At 44.5% G+C, this 26,559-nt stretch overlaps 1 protein-coding gene across 1 annotated transcript in view; it reads left to right on the forward strand.

The window, feature by feature from the left end:
• Positions 1–26,559, forward strand: part of LOC142378208 (glutamate receptor ionotropic, NMDA 2A-like) — a 191,210-nt gene that overhangs the window by 155,878 nt on the left and 8,773 nt on the right. The window contains exons 11-15 of the mRNA XM_075462471.1: positions 758–929; positions 4,829–4,982; positions 7,725–7,850; positions 14,008–14,237; positions 22,993–23,153. Of these exons, the coding sequence (XP_075318586.1) occupies positions 758–929; positions 4,829–4,982; positions 7,725–7,850; positions 14,008–14,237; positions 22,993–23,153 (843 nt within the window). The remainder of the gene's footprint in view (positions 1–757; positions 930–4,828; positions 4,983–7,724; positions 7,851–14,007; positions 14,238–22,992; positions 23,154–26,559) is intronic.

Raw genomic sequence — 26,559 nt, forward strand, 5'->3', positions numbered from 1 at the left:
TCACACAGTTCCACAGATACACTTCACTGCTGTTGAAAGATTATTTTAATCCTTTAAATGATCTCAGAGTTTTTGGAAACTTCCCCTTGAATCGGACTCAGCTGAAACAGAAGTGAAAAGGTCACATGTGCATATGTGCTGCATCCAAGATGGCTGCCGCCGGAATGGAATCAAGCTTTCATGGAGATGCTTTTTGAAAAGGCTGGTGGGGGTTCAATAGATTATGAGAATCATTTGATCCAACAGTTCGGTTTAGTTGGGCTGTCAGGAAACTAAACCCAACCATCACTTTTCATTCTCTGTGTCCTCTGTTGTTTCTGTTTGGGGGGTTTGCAGTCTGTGTCGGTATTTTAAGTGTTTGGAGAAGAAGAAAAAGGAAAGAAATAGAGTAGGAGGTGGGGAGGAAAAGGAAAGGACAGCTGATATTTTAATCATGTGGGTTGGTTGCTCTGTAACTATATTTAAAGCCTGGCAGCATCTGCTCAGGACCCCTGTGCTTTCATCTGCTTTGGTTAGCTGGCACTCAGGGAGGCTGCACACACCGTACAGCCTCTCTCTGCCCTTCAGCAGTGTTTATGGTCACTCTGCACAGTCATAATTCTCCTTGTACAGTTTGATTGAGCCACCAGATGTGAACTGAGAAGGCAGCTCATCGGATGCGGTCACTCCGGACACATTCGCTTGTGTAATACTGACGTGTGTCCTCCGGTGGAAGAGAAACTAATGGTGTGCTTCTGTGTGTGGCCATATGTTGCAGTAACAGCACGGCAGGAGGCGGCGCCTACATTAAGAAGTGCTGCAAGGGCTTCTGTATCGACATCCTGAAGAAGATAGCCAGGAACGTCAAGTTTACCTACGACCTCTACCTGGTGTCCAACGGGAAACACGGGAAGAAGATCAACAACGTGTGGAACGGCATGGTCGGAGAGGTAGTGCCCGCCTTTACTGTCGAAGGAGACATGAAATATATGATTCTAACCCAGTCTCACAGCAAAATGGGAAGGATTCTCTCTGGTTTTTGTTTTGTTTTTTTTTTGCTTCATACTCACCAGGTGAGAAAATTAGTATTTGGAGGTCAAAGGGGCTGGAAAAATGGTGAAGGGCCAAGTTTGAGTCCCATGGTCAACCACAAGTGTTCTCAAGTGACTTTCCTTTCAGATGATATTTGCATTCAGACACATTTCCACACATCTTAAAGGGATAGTTCGCCTCTTTTGACATGAAGCTGTATGACATCCCATATCAGCAACATCATTTATGAACATCTTCTTACCCCCTGCTGCGTCAACAGAGTAATACATTTGCATCCCAAAATGGTTCTCCAGGAAAAAGTCAGACCTCACAATCTCTTGGCCCTATTTTCTCTCCCTTCGTATCACTGCCTGCTGTGCAGACCGAGCAGCAAACACCGTAACAGGCGCGGCTGTCGGCAGCAGGCAGTGATACTTTTTCCTTGAGAATGATTTTGTGATGCAAATGTATTACTCTGTTGAACGCATATTGTTCTGAGAAGCAAAACGCTTTATTTTTTAAACTCCAGCCAACTAGCCGGACTACCTTCATCAACACCAAAACGAGGCTGGAACTCTGCTCACAGGACGCAGCAGGGAGTAAGAAGATGTTCATAAATGATGTTGCTGATATGGGATGTCATACAGCTTCATGTCAAAAGAGGCGAACTGTCCCTTTAAGCTCCTTTGTTGGATCAGGCATTGAAACTTCAGGTCTAACTTCATGACGAAATATCCTTTTCATGAATATGAATCTGAGACGTGGATTAGAGACTACTGTTGTATTCACATTTAAAAGAAAACTAAAAAAATGAAATGTGTTTAATGCTCTTTTTTCATTTGTAAACTGATACTTATCTTATCTTAACTTATGAAACTACAGCTTGTAAAACCTAAAAACAGTGGGTGAAAGTGAACAACTAACCTGGTGAGATGCCTGCAATCACCTTTAAACCTGGCTAAGGAACATAAAACATCTAATTTTCTATATAAGATAAAGTAAATAAGTATATTCCCCAATATAAATCAAATCAAATCAAATGTATTTGTAGCACATTTCATGTACAAATCAATTCAAAGTGCTTCACATAAAATAAAAGCATTGCAGCAGGGAGTGGAAGAAGCATTAAAAATACATAAAAGAATATAAAGAGAAACAAATAAAATGATTTAAATGAATTTAAAAACAAGCAACAGTCCAGATAAGTTCAAAGATATCGTGCAGATTTCATGCATAGACACATGAGAACAGAAATGTTTTTAACCTGGATTTAAAAATGCATTATTGGTGTGTGTTAAACCTGATTCCATTCTTCTTTGCTTTGTGCATTTTCACAAACACTCCACATTCCATGTTTGATTCATTGGCTACTTTATTCAGTTTTCAATGAAAGGGGGTAAAAACCTTTGCCAGAAATACATATAAACACATATAAACAGGGGCGGACTGGGGAGAAAAAGTGGCCTCGAAAACCATCAGAAAAAAGTTTATACGTACCACGTCCGCTCTGGGCTTCCGTAAGCAACAACCCTGTCTTTACTGTCATTTTGTTAGACATAAATTATTTAGAATTAGGAAAGGGGGACGAAAGAAGTGCCGACATGCAGCAAAGGGCCCCGGTGAGAATCCAACCTGGACAGCTCATATTGTCTCAGCCTCAGTGTGTGGGTAGCGGGGGTTCTTCACCAGCCGAACAACCATGTCGCCCCCAGATGTTTCGAGCTCATATAACAGGCTCAGTAATTTATTGTTTGTTTCTCATTTGTTGCACAGCTAAATATTTACAGCAGCCGTGCGGTTTATGTGGGATTTAACTCGAAAACAAAATATAGCCCCAATGATTATTGTGATAAAGGAATATTGATGTGATGAGTTTTTAGCAGATTGCATAAAATGACTGTGTTGGAGGGTACAGACAAATAAAAATATCTCAGGCTTTGGCCAGAGTTTGAGTTGTTTCATGGGGGTTTATTAACATAAAAAATATCACAGAATAAGTCTTGTGCTGTGATGGACCGACGACCAGAGGTGGGTAGAGCAGCCAAAAATTGTACTCAAGTAAAAGTAAAAAGTAGTCATCCAAATAATTACGTGAGTAAGAGTTAAAAAGTGCTCTGTGAAAAAACTACTCAAGTACTGAGTAACTGTTGAGTAACGTCTGATTTATTTGTTAACACAAGCATTCAATCAGACAGACAAAAATACTAAATAATCATCTTTAGGCCAATTAGAGTTCATCCAATTGATCAAATAAATTAAAATGAATTAATTAATTACAAAATAGCTTCAATTAAAATAATCCAGGTAAATTCAAGTACTTCAATAAAAAATAAAAGAGACTTAGGAAATGTTTAAAACATGTGTAACCCATATGTAACCTAAAAAACAAACATTCACCTATCCATGGGGGGAAAAACGAGTTTAGGAAACTTAGCGCTACATGTTTCCTCAAGTTAGATGTTGAGTTTCTGCTGAAATGTGCGTTTGTTTTGGTTGACACAGAAGACACATAATGTAGCTGCTGTTTCTCACTCTTTGTAAGGTAAACATGCTTTCAGTATGAGGCCTCGTCTGCGTCTTCATTTCCCACCGTTGGTTCTGACATTTTTCATCTGTTTCTTTGTTTGTTTGCTACGACTGCTAATGCTAAAGCTAACCCGTCCCGCCGCTGAGATCGAGTATGGTCACGTGACCAGACTGCACGGTTGCGTCTGATTGGTGGAACACAGTCAGGTGGTAGAGCCTTTGGCGGAAGTCTCTCTCTCTGTCAGAATAAAACATTAAAATGAGGCGTACGCGGGGGGATAAAAATAATGAGGCGTAGAATACCAAAGAGGTAAGAAGAAAAGTAACCAGCTCATTGTAGCCTAATGTAGCGGAGTAAGAGGACAGTTTCTGCTGCACACATCTACTCAAGTAAAAGTAAAAAGTATAGAGATTTAAAACTACTCCTAGAAGTATAATTTTTTCAAAAACTTACTCAAGTAAATGTAACTCGTTACTACCCACCTCTGCTGACGACCCATCGTAACCTGCTGGATAGGCTCTGCCCCCACCTACGATCCTTAACTGAATGAAAAATGGATGAATGGAGTTAGTCTGTTAAGTCTCGCAGTGTAGTTCTGAAAACAAAAATGAAAAATAGCCTTATATTTCAGCGGGGATCATTTGTAAAACATCACAAAAAAAAAAAAAAAAAAAAAAACCTACCTGACATATGCACTTTAATATTGATTTTTTTCTTAGATATAGTTTTAAAAATTTTCATGAATATTTTAAAAATATGATTTAATTTTTAAATCTTCATTAAATAAATATCACTATATGGTCCATACCGTCATGGGCTCGGGTAAAAAAGATTGTTGTCTTCAGCTTACTTCATCATTATCGCTCATCTTTTCTGCATAATATGAATAAACGTAGTTTATTATATTAAATATTAAAGATTAACTTAAACTAAGTTCTGTCACAGAAAAATCTCTAAAGGTTCAAACTGAATTATAAAAGGATCTTAAATTGAAATCTATAGATTGTGTGGTTCAGGAAGCCGCCTGTTTGAAGCGTTTTAAAATAAAAAATAAAATCTGAAAAGCTAAACATTCCGTCTGTATGAGCAGAATGTGAGTCTGTCAGAGTGCATTCAGTCACTCAGGAATGGTGGAATAGATGGAAGTGCCCTCCAACCATGGCTGGCATTATGCAGCCGCAGTCATCATGACGTTTCACCTTGAAAGGAAAACCCACCGACAGCAAACTGTGTGATGTCGTCCAAATGTTTCCGTTTTTAATGTAACTGCGATTTCTGTCTGTTTGCCAGGTGGTGTACAAGAAGGCTGTGATGGCCGTCGGGTCTCTGACCATCAATGAGGAGAGGTCAGAGGTCATTGACTTCTCCGTGCCCTTTGTGGAGACTGGCATCAGCGTCATGGTGTCACGCAGCAACGGAACGGTCTCTCCTTCGGCCTTCCTTGGTAAATCTGCCTTTGTTTTGACTTTTTTCATTTATGGGGATTCATTTATGTTATTTTATTTCTTTCTTTTCATCCGTCCCCCAACGAGTTGAAGGCTTGGAGCACGATAATCCTGATCCAAGGACTGACTTTATTTGGATGCATTAATATTTTCCACCAGAGCAGATGTGAAGCCTGCCAGCTGTTTTTTTTTTTAAAGTCGGCTCAGACAAAGCCCTCTCAGAAAAAATCCTCTCTTCTTCCTCCTCCTCCTCCTCTCCAGTTGTTGACATGACCATGCTTGCCTAATGTCTTACATTTTCACCGGAGCGAGGCGGGGAGCGGGGCAGGGAGCGGGGGGGTGTATTGGACCATGCATGTGTCGGTCTCTGTGTGTGGAGCCATGTGTCGGCACGCCTGTGTGTAAAGGAATAAAACAGAAAAACATATCGGGATGTGTATTGAGTGGAGAATGGATGCGCTGTGGCCGTGTTTATGTTCAGGGGTGAATGCTTAGGTGAGAGCTTCTGATGGTGTGTGCACCTCAGTGTGTGCGTTGAGCCCGGGCCGGGGTATCAGTGACGGTTCAGTATCTCTGGCACTCATATTAGAGGCACCTCGATGCACAATCTCTCAGGGTTGGCTGACCCTGGCAGTCACATGCTTACACATGCAGCGACACACACACACACACACACACACACACATTCTCGCACTTATTGCTGAGTAAGGACCGAGGAAAACCACACACAAAGTGAGGACCAGTATTTCTAGTTCACTTAGAAACAAACAAAGTGTCATTAATTTCCAGATACTCGGTGGCAGAGATGGGGACTCGAGTCGACTCGAGTTGCTGTTTTGATGACTTGTGACTTGACTTGATAAAAAATAAAAGACTTGAGACTCGACTCGGACTTGGAAGTTAAAGACTCGGCACTTGACTTGAGACTCGATGACTTGAAGGACTTGAGTGTTAAGCATCTAGCATAACTTCGAACTTTGTTCGGCATTTAAAGATCCATTCTGACCAGTAAGTGCTTCTCAAATTAGCTAATATTATCCTGTTAGCCTAGTTGGTAGTTAGCTAACGTTAGCTTGATATGATACGGGGTGGACAGGTTGGACACATTGGCCAATGATGCTTACTGACAGTTACTTATATCTTTGTGTTTTCACTTTATTAAGATCAGATTCTGCAGGTAAAATTGCAATCATAAGGTGACTTGACTTGACTTGCCTAAGAAAAAATGACTTGGGACTTGAAAGCTAAGACTTGAGACTTGCACATGTGTGACTTGGTCCCATCTCTGCTAGGTGGCGTAGTGATCCAATAACACTGCTTCAGATTTTGAGAATTCTTTTGAGAATCACAAAAGATTCAGAAAGAGATTTTAATCTGTGTTAAACTTTAGGGTGAAAAATTGACACTTAGGACATTCTGAGGTCCTACTGAGAAAATTAGAGGATAGCATCTACATAACCTAAGGAGGTCATCCAGAGGGAAACAAAGTGAGGACCGGCCAAAATGTCCTCACTATAGCCGCTTTCGGACAGAGTAGTTATAAGAACTCAGTTATAAGAACTGTCCTACTCGAATTTCGTTCTGATAACTGTCCTTCCCCAGCGGAACTGTTTCAGTCTGCATTTGCACATGAGTCGGGACCAGGTCGGGACTGATGCGCCGCGCGCAGCCGTCTGCGTCAGTGACGTGTTACGTTAGCCGTTTAGCGCCACATTCAACAACAAAACAAAACCCGGTAAAAGTAAGGAGAGAAGAAAAAACAAAAAACACCACAAAGAAGCTAACATGGAGAGCGGGGAGGCCACCGTGTTCATGGTCTGCATGATGGTGATATTAATCATGGACGATCACATCAGGCATCTAACATGGAGGCTGGAAGAGCTCACAGAGAGAGTCAGGAGACGAAGGATCGAGCACAGGCGATACTTCTTCGTTTCATGAAGGAAGAAAGGAGAGCAGAGCGCTGCAGACAAATGAGACCAGTGTAAGTTGAACTTATTAAACACCCGCCGGTTGTGTCTGTGTCTATGAGGAAACATTTCAGCCGTGATAGCATGACATGGGGCGTAGCTACCGACCACCAAACACCTCCGTCAGATGCGTTCTATAGAACCATGAAAAGACCTGACCTTGGAGAAGGAGCTAAATGGTTATAGGAACTTAGGGAGATAGCCCCGAGTTCCTGTATGTCCGAACACGGGAGAAAACGGCCCCGCGGATTAAAAGGTTATTAGAACTGCCAAAGGTTCCTACAGTCCGAAAGCGGCTTATGTAAAAATGACCTCACTCTGTTGGTTAAAAACTTGACTCGGTCCTCACTCAACACTAAGTGCAAGAACACACCCACACACAGCGTTTGTCTGGGTTTAACGTATCCCTAACATATCTCATGCCGCTCTCTGAACTCCTGCCCTGCTGCACACTAAACACAGACGCACACACATGCCCACAGCAGGGCACATCAGATCACTACGAGTTTGATTCTCATCTTCACCCTTTTCTCCCCCGCCTCCCCCTTTTTTCTCAGCTCTCATCCAGGGGAGTAATGAGAAATATGGAAATGTGCTCCGTCATACTCTGTGACTAACTCTCCCGCTCCTTCTTTCCCTCCATTCTCCACTCTCTGTGTCTTTCCCATCATCTTTTCCTCACCATTTTTCCCCTCCTTCATTATTTCGTGCCTCCATGTCTCATGTACTGGATTTCACTTAAACTGGGTCTTCTTCTTCCCCTCCTCTCAGAGCCCTTCAGCGCATCGGTTTGGGTGATGATGTTTGTGATGCTGCTCCTTGTCACAGCCATCGCCGTCTTTCTCTTTGAGTTTATCAGTCCACTGGGCTTCAACCGCAACTTGGCTCAAGGCAAAGGTAGACTCACACGCACACAGTCCAGAAAATCACACCAAGCGTTCCTCCCAGCTCCGGGAAGCACGAATCCAAGTGTTCCCCCTGAAGCAAACAATAAAAGCGACCAGTCCACTATTAGCTCTGGGTCCAGATAAATCAGACAAAGTTAAATCGTGTTACCATGTCTCTATCAGTGCCAGAAAAGGGAGAAACTGTTATCTGAGGCATCATTAACAACCAGAACCTTCAGCTGTCCGGCTGACTCTGGATTAGAGACTATTGTTGTATTCATATTTAAAAGAAAACAAAAATGAAATGTGTTTAATGCTCTTTTTTCATTAGGAAACTGATACTTATCTTATTGTCTTAACTTATGAAACTACAGCTTGTAAAACCTAAAAACAGTGTGTGGAAGTGAACAAATAACCTGGTGAGATGCCTGCAATCACCTTTAAACCTGGCTAAGGAACATAAAACATCTAATTTTCTATATAAGATAAAGTAAATAAGTGCATTCCCCCAATATAAATCAAGTCAAATCAAATTTATTTGTATAGCACATTTCATGTACAAACAATTCAAAGTGCTTTACATAAAATAAAAGCATTGCAGCAGGGAGTGGAAGAAGCATTAAAAATACATAAAAGAATATAAAGAGAAACAAATAAAATTAATTTAAATGAATTTAAAAACAAGCAACAGTCCAGATAAGTTCAAAGATATCGTGCAGATTTCATGCATAGACACATGAGAACAGAAATGTTTTTAACCTGGATTTAAAAATGTCTTAAATCTATAGAATTATATTTTAGCATTAAAATCTATTCTGTGACTGACTGGAAGCCAGAGTAAAGATTTTAAAGCTGCTGTGATGTGTTCAGATCTCTTAGTCCGGGTTAAAACTCCAGCAGCAGCGTTCTGGATGAGCTGCAGATGTTTAATGCTCTTTTTGGGAAGTCCAGTTAAAAGAGCGTTACAGTAATGGAGTCTACTGGAGATGAATGCATGGATGAGTTTCTCCTGGTCTGTTTGGGAGAGGAAACCTTTAATTCTGTTGATGTTTCTGAGATGGTAAAAAGCTGCCTTGGTGACAGCTTTGATGTGGCTGCTGAAAGTCAGATCTGAGTCTATCAACACTCCGAGGTTACCGACTTGGTCAGTGATTGTAAGGTCCCGAGTCTCAAGATATTTACCAACGCTGACCCTCTTCTCTTTGCTGCCGAACAGAATGATCAGAATAGAGCAATCTATCACCTTATGGCTTTAACCCAGATGAAAACATTGCAGCTATTCTGCCATGTTTGGGTTTGTGGTTTGAGCCTAACAGGCAGAAATATGTGCCGGCACCCTCTCAGTAGTAGGTCTAAATCTCAAAAGCACTTCTTTTTCCTTTTCTCTGCATGATATAAGTCTGAGGAACATTCTTTCAGATGTGGTTGTGCTTGTAAATTCATCAAGCGATGAACAGAGGTTACTTATTTAGTTGAGGCTTTGATTTCATTTTGTGGAAAAAAAGAAACCTTTTTAATTTTGACCTATTTTTCATGCTCCTAACCCAAAAAAAAGTGCTTGTTTCCACCGACTGCGGCAAAATGTGTGAGCTGTAGGCATCAATAAAAATTGAAAGCAAGTAATACTATCACATTTTTACAACGTCACCCTCTGGCCCCATTAAATTAAATAGCCTCTCTCTTCCACCTCCACATTATGTCTCCATTATACACTACTAATTGCATAACAAATACTTCAAATGCAAAAAACAAGAGTCCCCCGGGCTGTATCATAAAACTCTCTTTTTGTTGAAAAGACTACTGACAGTATGTGTGATGACTTACATAAATGAACAACCTCTGGAATTAAACATTTGGAAGACAGCTTTGACATTTTGGCCGTTGCCTTTTTGATTTTTTGATCAAATTTGAACGATTTACAGGTGAAAAAGAAGCTTTCAGTTCTAAGGTTTGATGTATCGGTACATAATTAAATCATTCAGTCTTAACCACGGCCTAAAATTGTTCATTTGCAACCTCAGATCAACAAAAACACATGAGATGTTACACTGTGTCATTATTCATTTAGCAAAAACTTAGCCACAATGCAGAAGAATTGTACAAAAAAACGAAGTACTTCCATGATTAAGAAACGTGTAGATTCACCTTTAGCAGCAACAACTACAAGTTTTTTTTTCTCTGTATGACACCATCAGTATCACACAAGTTTGGAGCCTCGTTTCTGCACAGCTCATTTAAAGGGACAGTTCGCCTCTTTTGACATGTAGCTGTATGACATCCCATATCAGCAACATCATTTCTGAACATCTTCTTACCCCCTGCTGCGTCCTGTGAGCAGAGTTCCAGCCTCGTTTTGGTGTTGATGAAGGTAGTCCGGCTAGTTGGCTGGGGTTTAAAAAATAAAGCGTTTTGCTTCTCAGAACAATATGCGTTCAAAAGAGTAATACATTTGCATCACAAAATGGTTCAACAGGAAAAAGTCAGACCTCACAATCTCTTGGCCCTATTTTCTCTCCCTTCGTATCACTGTCTGCTGCCTGGCGACAGCCGCGCCTGTTACGGTGTTTGCTGCTCAGAAGCAGGGGACTGCTCGCTCTGCACAGGGCTACACAGCAGGTAAAGGAAAGGAAAGGAAAGGAAAGGAAAGGAAAGGAGATGAAACAAAAGGAAATGAAAGGAAAGGAAAGGAGAGGAAACAAAAGGAAAGGAAATGAAAGGAAAGAAAAGTAAAGAAAGGAAAGAGAAGGAAAGGAAACAAAACAAAACAAAACAAAACGAAAGGAAACCGAAGGAAAGGAAAGAAAAAGAGAAGGAAAGGAAACAAAACAAAACAAAACAAAACGAAAGGAAACGGAAGGAAAGGAAAGAAAAAGAGAAGGAAAGGAAACAAAACAAAAGAAAACGAAAGAAAGGAAAGGAAATGAAATGAAACGAAAAGAAAGGAAACAAAACAAAAGGAAAGGAAATGAAAGGAAAGGAAACAAAAGGAAAGGAAAGGAAAGGAAAGGAAAGGAAAGGAAAGGAAAGGAAAGGAAAGGAAAAGAGAAGGAAAGGAAAGGAAAGAAACAAAAGAAAAGGAAAGGTCTGACTTTTTCCTGGAGAACCATTTTGTGATGCAAATGTATTACTCTGTTGAACGCATATTGTTTTGAGAAGCAAAACGCTTTATTTTTTAAACCCCAGCCAACTAGCCGGACTACCTTCATCAACACCAAAACGAGGCTGGAACTCTGCTCACAGGACGCAGCAGGGGGTAAGAAGATGTTCAGAAATGATGTTGCTGATATGGGATGTTATACAGCTTCATGTCAAAAGAGGCGAACTATCCCTTTAAGATTTGAACAATGTACAGGTAAAAAAAACTCAGTCCTAACCTCAGATCAACAAAAACACATGACATGTTACACTGTGTCATTGTTCATTTAACAAAAACTTAGTCACAACGCAGAAGAATTGTACAAAAACGAAGTACTTCTCATGATTAAGAAACATTTTCTCTGTATGACACCATCAGTCTCACACAAGTTTTCTGCACAGCTCTCTTAAGGTCCCGCCGTCTGGATTCTTCTCTTTTTCACACATTCTGCTGTAGATCTGCTGCTGTGTTTGGAATTATTGTCCTGTTGAATGATCCGATTTCGGTCAAGCTTTAGCTGTCAGCCAGATGGTGTCATGGTGGCTAAAGCCAAAACGAGAAATGGAGTCAAAACGCAAGATATCACCAGGGCAACACGGGTTTATTCAGTGAGAGAAGGAGAACTGGGAGAGCACAAACACATCCCAGACCTAATAATCCCCCATAGAATATTTCACTTTGCATTGAAAATACAGCAGTTTTTGTGTGTGTTTTAACAGGAATTGGTGTTTACCTCATATACACTGGTATTTAAAGGGTTACTTTTTTTAAATAATTGAAATCTTGGTGGTTATGATCAGAACTGAAGTTGAAGAAAAGATTTCTGGAAAAAAAAGTGAAAAAAATATTAATATATGGTATTTTGGGGATCATTTTAGAAGGGGACGAAAATGTCCCTTTTCAGAAATTAAAGGTAGGGTAGGAGATCCTGGATTTTGAGTCCAGCGAAGCTGCATTTTGAAAATACACAGGTAAAAAGTCCCAACCCTGTTCTTCACTTTCCCCCCGAAGGCACGCCTCTAGAGTACATGAACGCGCACGAGCACGAAGGTGCACGAGCGCTGTTCTGACAGCAAGCATCGATCGTTGCCGTATTTAGTATTTAGTTTATGCTAACTATACGTTTAATAATGCTAGGTGCTAGCCAAGCTGGCTCTAGTTTAGCTTCCTGCCAAGCTTCTGGACGTTCACGGAGCAGGGTACGCGCACAGGGAGAAGGAGGGGGAGGGAGGAGCAGATTGCAGTTTGATAGACGGCATCGTTCACAATGATTGGATACTGTTTTTCCTAGATTGTACGTTCTAGAGGCCACTAAAACTTTTCATATTTGTGTCAAAACTTTTAATTAATTGGTTGCAATGGGGGTGTGAAGAGTATTTCAAGCAATATCTAAAAAAATTTCCAGAAAAAAAATCCCCTACCCCGCCTTTAAGGAGTTTTTTTTTTTTTAAATCAGGCATAACAAAAAAATAAAAATCCCTAAAAATCAATGTTGTTGCTAATCATTGACATATCCCAGACCATAATTATCCCTACTCAATAATTCCACTTTGCATTCCATATTTTGAAAATACTGGCACCTAAAGGCTTAAAATCTGGGCTAAAAAGTTCAAATTGGCATCTAAAGAAATCAGAAATCAAGGATTTTCTTTTTCTACACAATGAAAAATTGCATTGTATATGATGTGTGTTTGAAATTTGAAAAAATAGTCAAAAATGCACAACTGGACCAAATATGATGAGTATCACTATCTACAATGTGAAATTAGAGGAGAAAGTACAACCAACAAGAAAGTACAAGTAAAGTGGAGAAAAAATTCCCCTATCAGGGATTAGGGTTGATGGCTGTAGATGTGGACAGCTGTGGCAGCAGGCAGCAACCGGCCTCCGTCCCTGTGTTCTGTGAAGCCTGCTCAGCCCGACCTACAGAACTCAGAACACAGAACAGCTCCACAGCCAAACCAGATCATGACAGATGGCCTCACATCTGACTCCAGAACACTTTGGTGTACAGACCAGTTGGTGGCCAACTCAAGCTGTTCAGGTCCTGTGGCTGCAGAACCAGCCCAGATCAGCACCCGTCCACCACCGTGCTGACTGCTGGTCCAAAGGACATCGTTCCAGAAGTCTTATGGTTTGATCAGATGCAGCTTTGCATATCTGATCTGTGTCACCATGTTAGTTTCCTTTAACAACCCTTCCAAACAAGACAAACTTCATCTTTATCTACTTGTACTATCATGAACTTTACCATCTGACGGGCATATCTGAGGCCTGTCTCAGACGGAGCTCTTAGTTTTTCTTGTAATTTCTCAGAGCTTTACACAGGTACACAGTCTGAATCTGAGGGTTTTTTATAATGTCCAGATACAGAAAACCTTAGAAAAGAAAGAGAGCATGGTTTCTTTAACAACTAAAACCATTAACATTAACATTAGCATTAGCATTACCATTAACATTAGCATAGTGACTCAGTCATGAGTCATGGGTGCTTGGGTGCAGAATAAAATAAATAAATAACTATATATGCAATATAAATGATAAGCTGCAATGAATCAGTGCTGGAGAGGTTAGAAACCCTGGGAGGGCTTATATAGAACCTCACCATTAAGATAAATAAACCACATTAAATGTATCTTATCAGGATAAAACAACAAATGTATTAATGAGAGCGAAAAAAAGAAAGACAAGGAATAAAAACAACATCACAAAAATCAATAATCAAGCAATGACTCAAGAAATAAATTACAATAAATCAAAAGACTAAATTGCAATGGCAACTATAAACAAAAAGAGAAGAAAAAGTATTAAGACAGTCCCATAGAGTACAGGTGATCTTTTAATTTCCTTTTATAAATGGTTAGGGACATCCATCTTTATAACTGTTCCATAGGCGGAAATTAAAGCTCGAATTTTTATTGTATTTGCACCATTTTCCTGTTTTTTCTGTAGTCCTTTACCTCCCTCAGCTTTTCAGCTGGTAATCTGTTTCCCTTCTATTGCTCCTTCTGCTCCCACGCTGCTCACTCAGACCCACACGGTCCATCGTTTACCGTCGGTAAGGCAATATGGCTGCTGTGGGGTCTGGTGTTCAACAACTCTGTGCCTGTGCAGAACCCAAAGGGCACCACCAGTAAATTCATCGTGTCCGTGTGGGCCTTCTTTGCTGTCATCTTCCTGGCCTCCTACACTGCCAACCTGGCTGCCTTCATGATCCAGGAAGAGTTTGTGGACCAAGTCACCGGACTGTCTGACAAGAAGGTGGGATTACACATATATGGAAACACACACACACACCAACAGGACACTAAAGGCGGCTTTTAATGGACGCCAGGCCTGCGGCCAGACAAGACTCACCAGGGAGAAACCTCGGGCTTCACAGCCCAAACCCACTGGCCCTGGCTGGAACTTCAGTAGCCCTGCATAGCAGATGCATGGATCAGAGGAGTGGGTGCCTGTGTTTGGGTGCCTGTGTTTGGGTGCCTGTGTTTGGGTGCCTGTGTTTGGGTGCCTGTGTTTGGGTGCTTGTGTTTGGGTGCTTGTGTTTGGGTGCTTGTGTTTGGGTGCCTGTGTTTGGGTGCCTGTGTTTGGGTGCCTGTGTTTGGGTGCCTGTGTTTGGGTGCTTGTGTTTGGGTGCCTGTGTTTGGGTGCCTGTGTTTGGGTGCCTGTGTTTGGGTGCCTGTGTTTGGGTGCCTGTGTTTGGGTGCCTGTGTTTGGGTGCCTGTGTTTGGGTGCCTGTGTTTGGGTGCCTGTGTTTGGGTGCTTGTGTTTGGGTGCCTGTGTTTGGGTGCCTGTGTTTGGGTGCCTGTGTTTGGGTGCCTGTGTTTGGGTGCCTGTGTTTGGGTGCCTGTGTTTGGGTGCCTGTGTTTGGGTGCCTGTGTTTGGGTGCCTGTGTTTGGGTGCTTGTGTTTGGGTGCCTGTGTTTGGGTGCTTGTGTTTGGGTGATTGTGTTTGGGTGCCTGTGTTTGGGTGCCTGTGTTTGGGTGCCTGTGTTTGGGTGCCTGTGTTTGGGTGCCTTTGTTTGGGTGCCTGTGTTTGGGTGCCTGTGTTTGGGTGCCTGTGTTTGGGTGCTTGTGTTTGGGTGCCTGTGTTTGGGTGCTTGTGTTTGGGTGATTGTGTTTGGGTGCCTGTGTTTGGGTGCCTGTGTTTGGGTGCCTGTGTTTGGGTGCTTGTGTTTGGGTGCTTGTGTTTGGGTGCTTGTGTTTGGGTGCTTGTGTTTGGGTGCCTGTGTTTGGGTGCCTGTGTTTGGGTGCCTTTGTTTGGGTGCCTGTGTTTGGGTGCCTGTGTTTGGGTGCCTGTGTTTGGGTGCCTGTGTTTGGGTGCTTGTGTTTGGGTGCCTGTGTTTGGGTGCTTGTGTTTGGGTGATTGTGTTTGGGTGCCTGTGTTTGGGTGCCTGTGTTTGGGTGCTTGTGTTTGGGTGCCTGTGTTTGGGTGCTTGTGTTTGGGTGCCTGTGTTTGGGTGCCTGTGTTTGGGTGCCTGTGTTTGGGTGCCTGTGTTTGGGTGCCTGTGTTTGGGTGCCTGTGTTTGGGTGCCTGTGTTTGGGTGCCTGTGTTTGGGTGCTTGTGTTTGGGTGCTTGTGTTTGGGTGCTTGTGTTTGGGTGCCTGTGTTTGGGTGCCTTTGTTTGGGTGCCTGTGTTTGGGTGCCTGTGTTTGGGTGCTTGTGTTTGGGTGCCTGTGTTTGGATGCTTGTGTTTGGGTGATTGTGTTTGGGTGCCTGTGTTTGGGTGCTTGTGTTTGGGTGCTTGTGTTTGGGTGCTTGTGTTTGGGTGCCTGTGTTTGGATGCTTGTGTTTGGGTGATTGTGTTTGGGTGCCTGTGTTTGGGTGCTTGTGTTTGGGTGCTTGTGTTTGGGTGCTTGTGTTTGGGTGCCTGTGTTTGGGTGCCTTTGTTTGGGTGCCTGTGTTTGGGTGCCTGTGTTTGGGTGCTTGTGTTTGGGTGCTTGTGTTTGGGTGCCTGTGTTTGGGTGCTTGTGTTTGGGTGCCTGTGTTTGGATGCTTGTGTTTGGGTGATTGTGTTTGGGTGCCTGTGTTTGGGTGCCTGTGTTTGGGTGCTTGTGTTTGGGTGCCTGTGTTTGGGTGCTTGTGTTTGGGTGCTTGTGTTTGGGTGCCTGTGTTTGGGTGCTTGTGTTTGGGTGCCTGTGTTTGGGTGCCTGTGTTTGGGTGTTTGTGTTTGGGTGCCTGTGTTTGGGTGCTTGTGTTTGGGTGCCTGTGTTTGGATGCTTGTGTTTGGGTGATTGTGTTTGGGTGCCTGTGTTTGGGTGCCTGTGTTTGGGTGCTTGTGTTTGGGTACCTGTGTTTGGGTGCTTGTGTTTGGGTGCCTGTGTTTGGGTGCCTGTGTTTGGGTGTTTGTGTTTGGGTGCCTGTGTTTGGGTGCTTGTGTTTGGGTGCTTGTGTTTGGGTGCTTGTGTTTGGGTGCCTGTGTTTGGGTGCCTGTGTTTGGGTGTTTGTGTTTGGGTGCCTGTGTTTGGGTGCTTGTGTTTGGGTGCTTGTGTTTGGGTGCTTGTGTTTGGGTGCCTGTGTTTGGGTGCCTGTGTTTGGGTGTTTGTGTTTGGGTGCCTGTGTTTGGGTGCTTGTGTTTGGGTGCTTGTGTTTGGGTGCTTGTGTTTGGGTGCTTGTGTTTGGGTGCTTGTGTTTGGGTGCTTGTGTTTGGGTGCCTGTGTTTGGGTGCTTGTGTTTGGGTGCTTGTGTTTGGGTGCTTGTGTTTGGGTGCCTGTGTTTGGGTGCTTGTGTTTGGGTGCTTGTGTTTGGGTGCCTGTGTTTGGGTGCCTGTGTTTGGGTGCTTGTGTTTGGGTGCTTGTGTTTGGGTGCTTGTGTTTGGGTGCCTGTGTTTGGGTGCCTGTGTTTGGGTGCCTGTGTTTGGGTGCTTGTGTTTGGGTGCCTGTGTTTGGGTGCCTGTGTTTGGGTGCCTGTGTTTGGGTGCTTGTGTTTGGGTGCTTGTGTTTGGGTGCCTGTGTTTGGGTGCCTGTGTTTGGGTGCTTGTGTTTGGGTGCTTGTGTTTGGGTGCTTGTGTTTGGGTGCTTGTTTTGGGTGCCTGTGTTTGGGTGCCTGTGTTTGGGTGCTTGTTTTTGGGTGCTTGTGTTTGGGTGCCTGTGTTTGGGTGCCTGTGTTCGGGTGCCTGTGTTCGGGTGCCTGTGTTTGGGTGCCTGTGTTTGGGTGCCTGTGTTTGGGTGCCTGTGTTTGGGTGCTTGTGTTTGGGTGCCTGTGTTTGGGTACTTGTGTTTGGGTGCCTGTGTTTGGGTGCCTGTGTTTGGGTGCTTGTGTTTAGGTGCTTGTGTTTGGGTGCCTGTGTTTGGGTGCCTGTGTTTGGGTGCTTGTGTTTAGGTGCCTGTGTTTGGGTGCCTGTGTTTGGGTGCTTGTGTTTGGGTGCCTGTGTTTGGGTACTTGTGTTTGGGTGCCTGTGTTTGGGTGCCTGTGTTTGGGTGCCTGTGTTTGGGTGCCTGTGTTTGGGTGCCTGTGTTGGGTGCCTGTGTTTGGGTGCCTGTGTTTGGGTGCTTGTGTTTGGGTGCTTGTGTTTGGGTGCCTGTGTTTGGGTGCCTGTGTTTGGGTGCCTGTGTTTGGGTGCCTGTGTTTGGGTCCTTGTGTTTGGGTGCCTGTGTTTGGGTGCCTGTGTTTGGGTGCTTGTGTTTGGGTGCTTGTGTTTGGGTGCTTGTGTTTGGGTGCTTGTGTTTGGGTGCTTGTGTTTGGGTGCCTGTGTTTGGGTGCCTGTGTTTGGGTGTTTGTGTTTGGGTGCCTGTGTTTGGGTGCTTGTGTTTGGGTGCTTGTGTTTGGGTGCTTGTGTTTGGGTGCTTGTGTTTGGGTGCTTGTGTTTGGGTGCTTGTGTTTGGGTGCCTGTGTTTGGGTGCTTGTGTTTGGGTGCTTGTGTTTGGGTGCTTGTGTTTGGGTGCCTGTGTTTGGGTGCTTGTGTTTGGGTGCTTGTGTTTGGGTGCCTGTGTTTGGGTGCCTGTGTTTGGGTGCTTGTGTTTGGGTGCTTGTGTTTGGGTGCTTGTGTTTGGGTGCCTGTGTTTGGGTGCCTGTGTTTGGGTGCCTGTGTTTGGGTGCTTGTGTTTGGGTGCCTGTGTTTGGGTGCCTGTGTTTGGGTGCCTGTGTTTGGGTGCTTGTGTTTGGGTGCTTGTGTTTGGGTGCCTGTGTTTGGGTGCCTGTGTTTGGGTGCTTGTGTTTGGGTGCTTGTGTTTGGGTGCTTGTTTTGGGTGCCTGTGTTTGGGTGCCTGTGTTTGGGTGCTTGTTTTTGGGTGCTTGTGTTTGGGTGCCTGTGTTTGGGTGCCTGTGTTCGGGTGCCTGTGTTCGGGTGCCTGTGTTTGGGTGCCTGTGTTTGGGTGCCTGTGTTTGGGTGCCTGTGTTTGGGTGCTTGTGTTTGGGTGCCTGTGTTTGGGTACTTGTGTTTGGGTGCCTGTGTTTGGGTGCCTGTGTTTGGGTGCTTGTGTTTAGGTGCTTGTGTTTGGGTGCCTGTGTTTGGGTGCCTGTGTTTGGGTGCTTGTGTTTAGGTGCCTGTGTTTGGGTGCCTGTGTTTGGGTGCTTGTGTTTGGGTGCCTGTGTTTGGGTACTTGTGTTTGGGTGCCTGTGTTTGGGTGCCTGTGTTTGGGTGCCTGTGTTGGGTGCCTGTGTTTGGGTGCCTGTGTTTGGGTGCCTGTGTTTGGGTGCCTGTGTTTGGGTGCCTGTGTTTGGGTGCCTGTGTTTGGGTGCCTGTGTTTGGGTGCCTGTGTTGGGTGCCTGTGTTTGGGTGCCTGTGTTTGGGTGCTTGTGTTTGGGTGCTTGTGTTTGGGTGCCTGTGTTTGGGTGCCTGTGTTTGGGTGCCTGTGTTTGGGTCCTTGTGTTTGGGTGCCTGTGTTTGGGTGCCTGTGTTTGGGTGCTTGTGTTTGGGTGCTTGTGTTTGGGTGCTTGTGTTTGGGTGCTTGTGTTTGGGTGCCTGTGTTTGGGTGCTTGTGTTTGGGTGCTTGTGTTTGGGTGCCTGTGTTTGGGTGCCTGTGTTTGGGTGCTTGTGTTTGGGTGCTTGTGTTTGGGTGCTTGTGTTTGGGTGCCTGTGTTTGGGTGCCTGTGTTTGGGTGCCTGTGTTTGGGTGCCTGTGTTTGGGTGCCTGTGTTTGGGTGCTTGTGTTTGGGTGCCTGTGTTTGGGTGCCTGTGTTTGGGTGCCTGTGTTTGGGTGCTTGTGTTTGGGTGCTTGTGTTTGGGTGCCTGTGTTTGGGTGCCTGTGTTTGGGTGCTTGTGTTTGGGTGCTTGTGTTTGGGTGCTTGTTTTGGGTGCCTGTGTTTGGGTGCCTGTGTTTGGGTGCTTGTTTTTGGGTGCTTGTGTTTGGGTGCCTGTGTTTGGGTGCCTGTGTTCGGGTGCCTGTGTTCGGGTGCCTGTGTTTGGGTGCCTGTGTTTGGGTGCCTGTGTTTGGGTGCCTGTGTTTGGGTGCCTGTGTTTGGGTGCTTGTGTTTGGGTGCCTGTGTTTGGGTACTTGTGTTTGGGTGCCTGTGTTTGGGTGCCTGTGTTTGGGTGCCTGTGTTTGGGTGCTTGTGTTTAGGTGCTTGTGTTTGGGTGCCTGTGTTTGGGTGCTTGTGTTTAGGTGCCTGTGTTTGGGTGCCTGTGTTTGGGTGCTTGTGTTTGGGTGCCTGTGTTTGGGTACTTGTGTTTGGGTGCCTGTGTTTGGGTGCCTGTGTTTGGGTGCCTGTGTTTGGGTGCCTGTGTTTGGGTGCCTGTGTTTGGGTGCCTGTGTTGGGTGCCTGTGTTTGGGTGCCTGTGTTTGGGTGCCTGTGTTTGGGTGCCTGTGTTTGGGTGCCTGTGTTTGGGTGCCTGTGTTTGGGTGCCTGTGTTTGGGTGCCTGTGTTGGGTGCCTGTGTTTGGGTGCCTGTGTTTGGGTGCTTGTGTTTGGGTGCTTGTGTTTGGGTGCCTGTGTTTGGGTGCCTGTGTTTGGGTGCCTGTGTTTGGGTCCTTGTGTTTGGGTGCCTCTGTTTGGGTGCCTGTGTTTGGGTGCTTGTGTTTGGGTGCTTGTGTTTGGTTGCCTGTGTTTGGGTGCCTGTGTTTGGGTGCTTGTGTTTGGGTGTCTGTGTTTGGGTGCCTGTGTTTGGGTGCCTGTGTTCGGGTGCCTGTGTTTGGTTGCCTGTGTTCGGGTGCCTGTGTTTGGGTGCTTGTGTTTGGGTGCCTGTGTTTGGGTGCCTGTGTTTGGGTGCCTGTGTTTGGGTGCCTGTGTTTGGGTGCTTGTGTTTGGGTGCCTGTGTTTGGGTGCTTGTGTTTGGGTGCCTGTGTTTGGGTGCTTGTGTTTGGGTGCTTGTGTTTGGTTGCCTGTGTTTGGGTGCCTGTGTTTGGGTGCTTGTGTTTGGGTGTCTGTGTTTGGGTGCCTGTGTTTGGGTGCCTGTGTTCGGGTGCCTGTGTTTGGGTGCCTGTGTTTGGGTGCCTGTGTTTGGGTGCTTGTGTTTGGGTGCCTGTGTTTGGGTGCCTGTGTTTGGGTGCCTGTGTTTGGGTGCTTGTGTTTGGGTGCCTGTGTTTGGGTGCTTGTGTTTGGGTGCCTGTGTTTGGGTGCTTGTGTTTGGGTGCCTGTGTTTGGGTGCCTGTGTTTGGGTGCCTGTGTTTGGGTGTCTGTGTTTGGGTTCCTGTGTTTGGGTGCCTGTGTTTGGGTGCTTGTGTTTGGGTGCCTGTGTTTGGGTGCTTGTGTTTGGGTGCCTGTGTTTGGGTGCTTGTGTTTGGGTGCCTGTGTTTGGGTGCCTGTGTTTGGGTGCCTGTGTTTGGGTGCCTGTGTTTGGGTGCTTGTGTTTGGGTGCCTGTGTTTGGGTGCCTGTGTTTGGGTGTCTGTGTTTGGGTGCCTGTGTTTTGGTGCCTGTGTTTGGGTGCTTGTGTTTGGGTGCCTGTGTTTGGGTGCTTGTGTTTGGGTGCCTGTGTTTGGGTGCTTGTGTTTGGGTGCCTGTGTTTGGGTGCCTGTGTTTGGGTGCCTGTGTTTGGGTGCCTGTGTTTGGGTGCTTGTGTTTGGGTGCCTGTGTTTGGGTGCCTGTGTTTGGGTGCTTGTGTTTGGGTGTCTGTGTTTGGGTGCTTGTGTTTGGGTGCTTGTGTTTGGGTGCTTGTGTTTGGGTGCCTGTGTTTGGGTGCCTGTGTTTGGGTGCCTGTGTTTGGGTGCCTGTGTTGGGTGCCTGTGTTTGGGTGCCTGTGTTTGGGTGCCTGTGTTTGGGTGCCTGTGTTTGGGTGCCTGTGTTTGGGTGCCTGTGTTTGGGTGCCTGTGTTTGGGTGCCTGTGTTGGGTGCCTGTGTTTGGGTGCCTGTGTTTGGGTGCTTGTGTTTGGGTGCTTGTGTTTGGGTGCCTGTGTTTGGGTGCCTGTGTTTGGGTGCCTGTGTTTGGGTCCTTGTGTTTGGGTGCCTCTGTTTGGGTGCCTGTGTTTGGGTGCTTGTGTTTGGGTGCTTGTGTTTGGTTGCCTGTGTTTGGGTGCCTGTGTTTGGGTGCTTGTGTTTGGGTGTCTGTGTTTGGGTGCCTGTGTTTGGGTGCCTGTGTTCGGGTGCCTGTGTTTGGGTGCCTGTGTTTGGGTGCCTGTGTTTGGGTGCTTGTGTTTGGGTGCCTGTGTTTGGGTGCCTGTGTTTGGGTGCCTGTGTTTGGGTGCCTGTGTTTGGGTGCTTGTGTTTGGGTGCCTGTGTTTGGGTGCTTGTGTTTGGGTGCCTGTGTTTGGGTGCTTGTGTTTGGGTGCTTGTGTTTGGGTGCCTGTGTTTGGGTGCCTGTGTTTGGGTGCCTGTGTTTGGGTGTCTGTGTTTGGGTTCCTGTGTTTGGGTGCCTGTGTTTGGGTGCTTGTGTTTGGGTGCCTGTGTTTGGGTGCTTGTGTTTGGGTGCCTGTGTTTGGGTGCTTGTGTTTGGGTGCCTGTGTTTGGGTGCCTGTGTTTGGGTGCCTGTGTTTGGGTGCCTGTGTTTGGGTGCTTGTGTTTGGGTGCCTGTGTTTGGGTGCCTGTGTTTGGGTGTCTGTGTTTGGGTGCCTGTGTTTTGGTGCCTGTGTTTGGGTGCTTGTGTTTGGGTGCCTGTGTTTGGGTGCTTGTGTTTGGGTGCCTGTGTTTGGGTGCTTGTGTTTGGGTGCCTGTGTTTGGGTGCCTGTGTTTGGGTGCCTGTGTTTGGGTGCCTGTGTTTGGGTGCTTGTGTTTGGGTGCCTGTGTTTGGGTGCCTGTGTTTGGGTGCTTGTGTTTGGGTGTCTGTGTTTGGGTGCTTGTGTTTGGGTGCTTGTGTTTGGGTGCTTGTGTTTGGGTGCCTGTGTTTGGGTGCCTGTGTTTGGGTGCCTGTGTTTGGGTGCCTGTGTTTGGGTGCCTGTGTTTGGGTGTTTGTGTTTGGGTGCTTGTGTTTGGTTGCCTGTGTTTGGGTGCCTGTGTTTGGGTGCTTGTGTTTGGGTGTCTGTGTTTGGGTGCCTGTGTTTGGGTGCCTGTGTTCGGGTGCCTGTGTTCGGGTGCTTGTGTTCGGGTGCTTGTGTTTGGGTGCCTGTGTTTGGGTGCCTGTGTTTGGGTGCCTGTGTTGGGTGCCTGTGTTTGGGTGCCTGTGTTGGGTGCCTGTGTTTGGGTGCCTGTGTTGGGTGCCTGTGTTTGGGTGCCTGTGTTGGGTGCCTGTGTTTGGGTGCCTGTGTTTGGGTGCCTGTGTTTGGGTGCCTGTGTTTGGGTGCTTGTGTTTGGGTGCTTGTGTTTGGGTGCCTTTGTTTGGGTGCCTGTGTTTAGGTGCCCGTGTTTGGGTGCTTGTGTTTGGGTGCCTGTGTTTGGGTGCCTGTGTTTAGGTGCCCGTGTTTGGGTGCCTGTGTAGCTTGCAGAGCCTTTGCAGTGTCAGCAGTACCCCAGCCAGTCTTACACTGGGCTGGACACACAATGATGATGACTGATGAGTCCTCTCCACTGTCTCTTCTTGTCACTGTTCTCTCATCCTGCCCTCCCTTTTTGTGGATCTTTCTCTCCCTTCTCCTACTTGTTCTCCCATCCATCCCACCTTTTGTTCTCTCTCTGTTCTCTCTGCCGTCTCAAACTGTTTTTTCTCTTTATGTTATTTTTCCTCTGCACAGTTGGCGTCTCTTTTTGCATTAATTATTTTTCTCCCTGCAGTTTCAGAGCCCGTACTCCTATTCCCCTCCGTTTCGTTTTGGGACCGTTCCCAACGGCAGCACTGAGCGCAACATCAGGAAGAACTACCCAGACATGCATCAGTACATGACTAAATACCACCAGACTGGCGTCCAGGACGCACTGGTCAGCCTGAAGACAGGGTAATGCCAACGTGTCAAGCTAACTCACATCACTTTAGGATTCATCACACTTGAGGGGGTAATTCTGTTTGCAAACAGCACATATGCGTAAGAACCCGTTAAAATAAACAAAATAAGACTTTGCATCACGCTGTAACCCAGCCCTGAAACACTGCAGTCACTGCGCTGAGTGTTTCTGTCACTCACAGTGAAATGCACACACTGTTTGCAAGTGCTCATTATGGAGTCTTCTTGCTGCTGGATAGAGGAAGCTGCCAAAACAGCCAGAGTGTAATTTGCTCTGGAGTTTGGTACCTTTACTCTTCCTCCTAAATGCACACTAATGGAAGGATTGCTGCAGTCCTTTTATGTGCTCAGCTGCCTTGTGTGCTTTAATTTTCAACATAATTTTCAACTGATTTTGCCTCTGTGCCCCTGCATTAATCACTTTACTTATACAACGTACCAAATGTATACGGTTTGTTTCTGAAATCTAAAATATTAACTTTGTTTATGCAACATTTAAATCGTATTGTGTGTTCGGCAGAAACATCAGTATATCACCAGCTTCATAGGTCAAGTCAAATTTATTTGTATAGCACATTTCATATACAAAACAGTTCAAAGTCCTTCACATAAAATAAAAGCATTGCAGCAGGGAGTGGAAGAAGCATTAAAAATTAGGGCTGGGCAACGATTAAAATGTTTAATCTAATTAATCACATGATTTCCCTGATTAATCACGATTAATCGCATTTGTACGCAGAATCCAAAAATGAATTCAAAAGTAGCGTATAGCTTTTAGCTTTTAGCATTATTTTAAAAATGCTGCCATATGAATGAAAGTGCCATAACATTTGTTGTGCAAACACACTTTTAACATCAGCATCTTTCTGTAGTTTTTATGTAGAAGCCTCGCTCCACTGTCTGTTTCCTTGAATGACTTGCTGCTATCAGTTGTGTGTTTTGCCTTTAAGTGATATTTTAGACTGGAACTACTACGCTGAGAAGACAATTCAACTTGGCTGTAAATGCTGTAAATGTTTTTATTTTTTTTTTATTTTGAAATACGTGCTTTTATGTTGAAACAAGTAAAACAGGAAGCAGCGCCGGTTAGCTCCGTGAGCTTCACACCTGTAGCGGTGATGTTACCTGCTAGTTTATCTTTATTTTATTCCTCCATGCTTCATGGTGTTTGCTGTAACTGTGTGAATGTGATGCATTCAACAGACTTTTACAATAATAAAACCTGCGTTAATGCGCCATAAAATATTTAATGCGCGATAATAACGAGTTATTAGCCCTATTAAAAATACATAAAAGAATATAAAGAGATAAAACAAATAAACAATAAACAAATAAAATAACTTAAATAAATTTAAAAACAAGCAACAGTCCAGATAAGTTCAAAGATATCGTGCAGATTTCATGCATAGACACATGAGAACAGAAATGTTTTTAACCTGGATTTAAAAATGTCTCCATTTGGTGAAAGTTTAATCTCCACTGGCAGTTTGTTCCACTTGTTTGCAGCATAACAGCTAAATGCTGCTTCTCCATGTTTAGTCTGGACTCTGGACTGGACCAGCTGACCTGAGTCAGCATGAGCAAAAGTTTCTGATTTGACAAGAGAGAATAGAGGCTATTTTCTTTGACACAAGATAAGCGATTGTGATGTTTCCTATGCTTAAAAAATAATTGATATTGTTGTCTAATTATGTGTATTTAAAAAAAAGTATTATCCAATTGAATGATGAAATGAATGAAGGATAGTTTGAAACAATCAGAGCAGCAAAACATCAGATATCAGTTAAAACATGTATTCATTAAAATGATGAAGTGTTTTATATCCATTCATACATATCTAACTTGGAGGGCTGCAGGGTGTGTTCATTCAATTATATAAAATCATTTTTCTTATGATTAACTTTTAAGAAAGGATTCCTCTGCTTTGTGCAGAAGGATATTGAGAGCAGTTCTTATTTTTAAGTGCATCAGGCCCAAATTACCTCTGTGTCAGACACCTATTGTGGCTTCTACGCTGACTTTGAATGCAGGTTGTCATGGCAGAATAATGACAAAACCTGCAGTGAAAAGAGAGTCCTGCTCCGTCTCAACAAAGGCTTCTTATCTGGCCCGGCACACACATTGAAACAAAATCTTTATTAATACCTGCTTTACGTTAAAATGATCGATTCAATGAACGCATTGAAGTGTGAAATATCCAAAGTTTGATTAACGTTCTTACTGTCGCCATTTTACGTCTGCAGTTAGCTCAAAAGTGCTGAAACCTGTTGGGTCTACTGATGAGAAACCACTGATGCAGCTGTTTTTACTTTTTACAAACATGAGAAATCAATATATATTAAGGAGGAACGTGTATTTTAGAGTTCATGCAGCAACATCAATGCTCACAATGGCAAATGTGTGTAACCACATAAATCTTTTGTGGATTTATTTTTAACTTTAGACTTTTTAAAATGACGGTTGTCCATTATTGCAGGTTTAAAAATAAATTAGTAATGACGTCGGGTAAAGGTTTGGTGAATTTTTTTTTTCTTCTCTTATTCCAGGTTTTTCAAGCAAGCACTTTTTTTTATAAACATTAGGGCTGGGCAACGATTAAAATGTTTAATCTAATTAATCACATGATTTCCCTGATTAATCACATTTGTACGCAACATCCAAAAATGAATCCAAAAGTAGTGTATAGCTTTTAGCATTTAGCTTTATTTTAAATGTGCTGCCATATGAATGAAAGTGCCATAACATTTGTTGTGCAAACACACTTTTAACATCAGCATCTTTCTGTAGTTTTTATGTAGAAGCCTCGCTCCACTGTCTGTTTCCTTGAATGACTTGCTGCTATCAGTTGTGTGTTTTGCCTTTAAGTGATATTTTAGACTGGAACTACTACGCTGAGAAGACAATTCAACTTGGCTGTGTTTACAGATGACTTTGGTTCTGTCGACTCCGCCGTCTGGAAGAACTTTAACATGAAAATGGCCGACTAAAAGTTCCGTACCCTTCTCCATGTTTGGTGGATCCGCCGATTACTTTCTTTTCCTGTTCCACAGCAGACAGAAACAGACTTTTACAAAATAAAAGCCTGTGAGCAACAGACTTTTACAAAATAAAAGCCAAAATAAAAACCCGGGTCGAGTCCCGCATCGGACGGCCCTGAGCTGCATGTTGTTCCCCCTCTCTCGGCCCCCTGCTTCCTGTTTCTATGAACTTTCCATTGAAGGCATAAAAGCCCTGAAAACATTTTTTTTTGTTTTAATTATAAAAAATAAATACATAAAAATTTTAAAAACCTGCGTTAATGCGCGCTAAAATATTTATCGATGTTAAATAATTAATGTGTTAACGCGATATTAACGAGTTAACTCGCCCAGCCCTAATAAACATTGATATTCAGTCGCTC

Source organism: Odontesthes bonariensis, chromosome 4, assembly GCF_027942865.1.
Source record: "Odontesthes bonariensis isolate fOdoBon6 chromosome 4, fOdoBon6.hap1, whole genome shotgun sequence".
NCBI classification, from domain to species: domain Eukaryota; kingdom Metazoa; phylum Chordata; class Actinopteri; order Atheriniformes; family Atherinopsidae; genus Odontesthes; species Odontesthes bonariensis.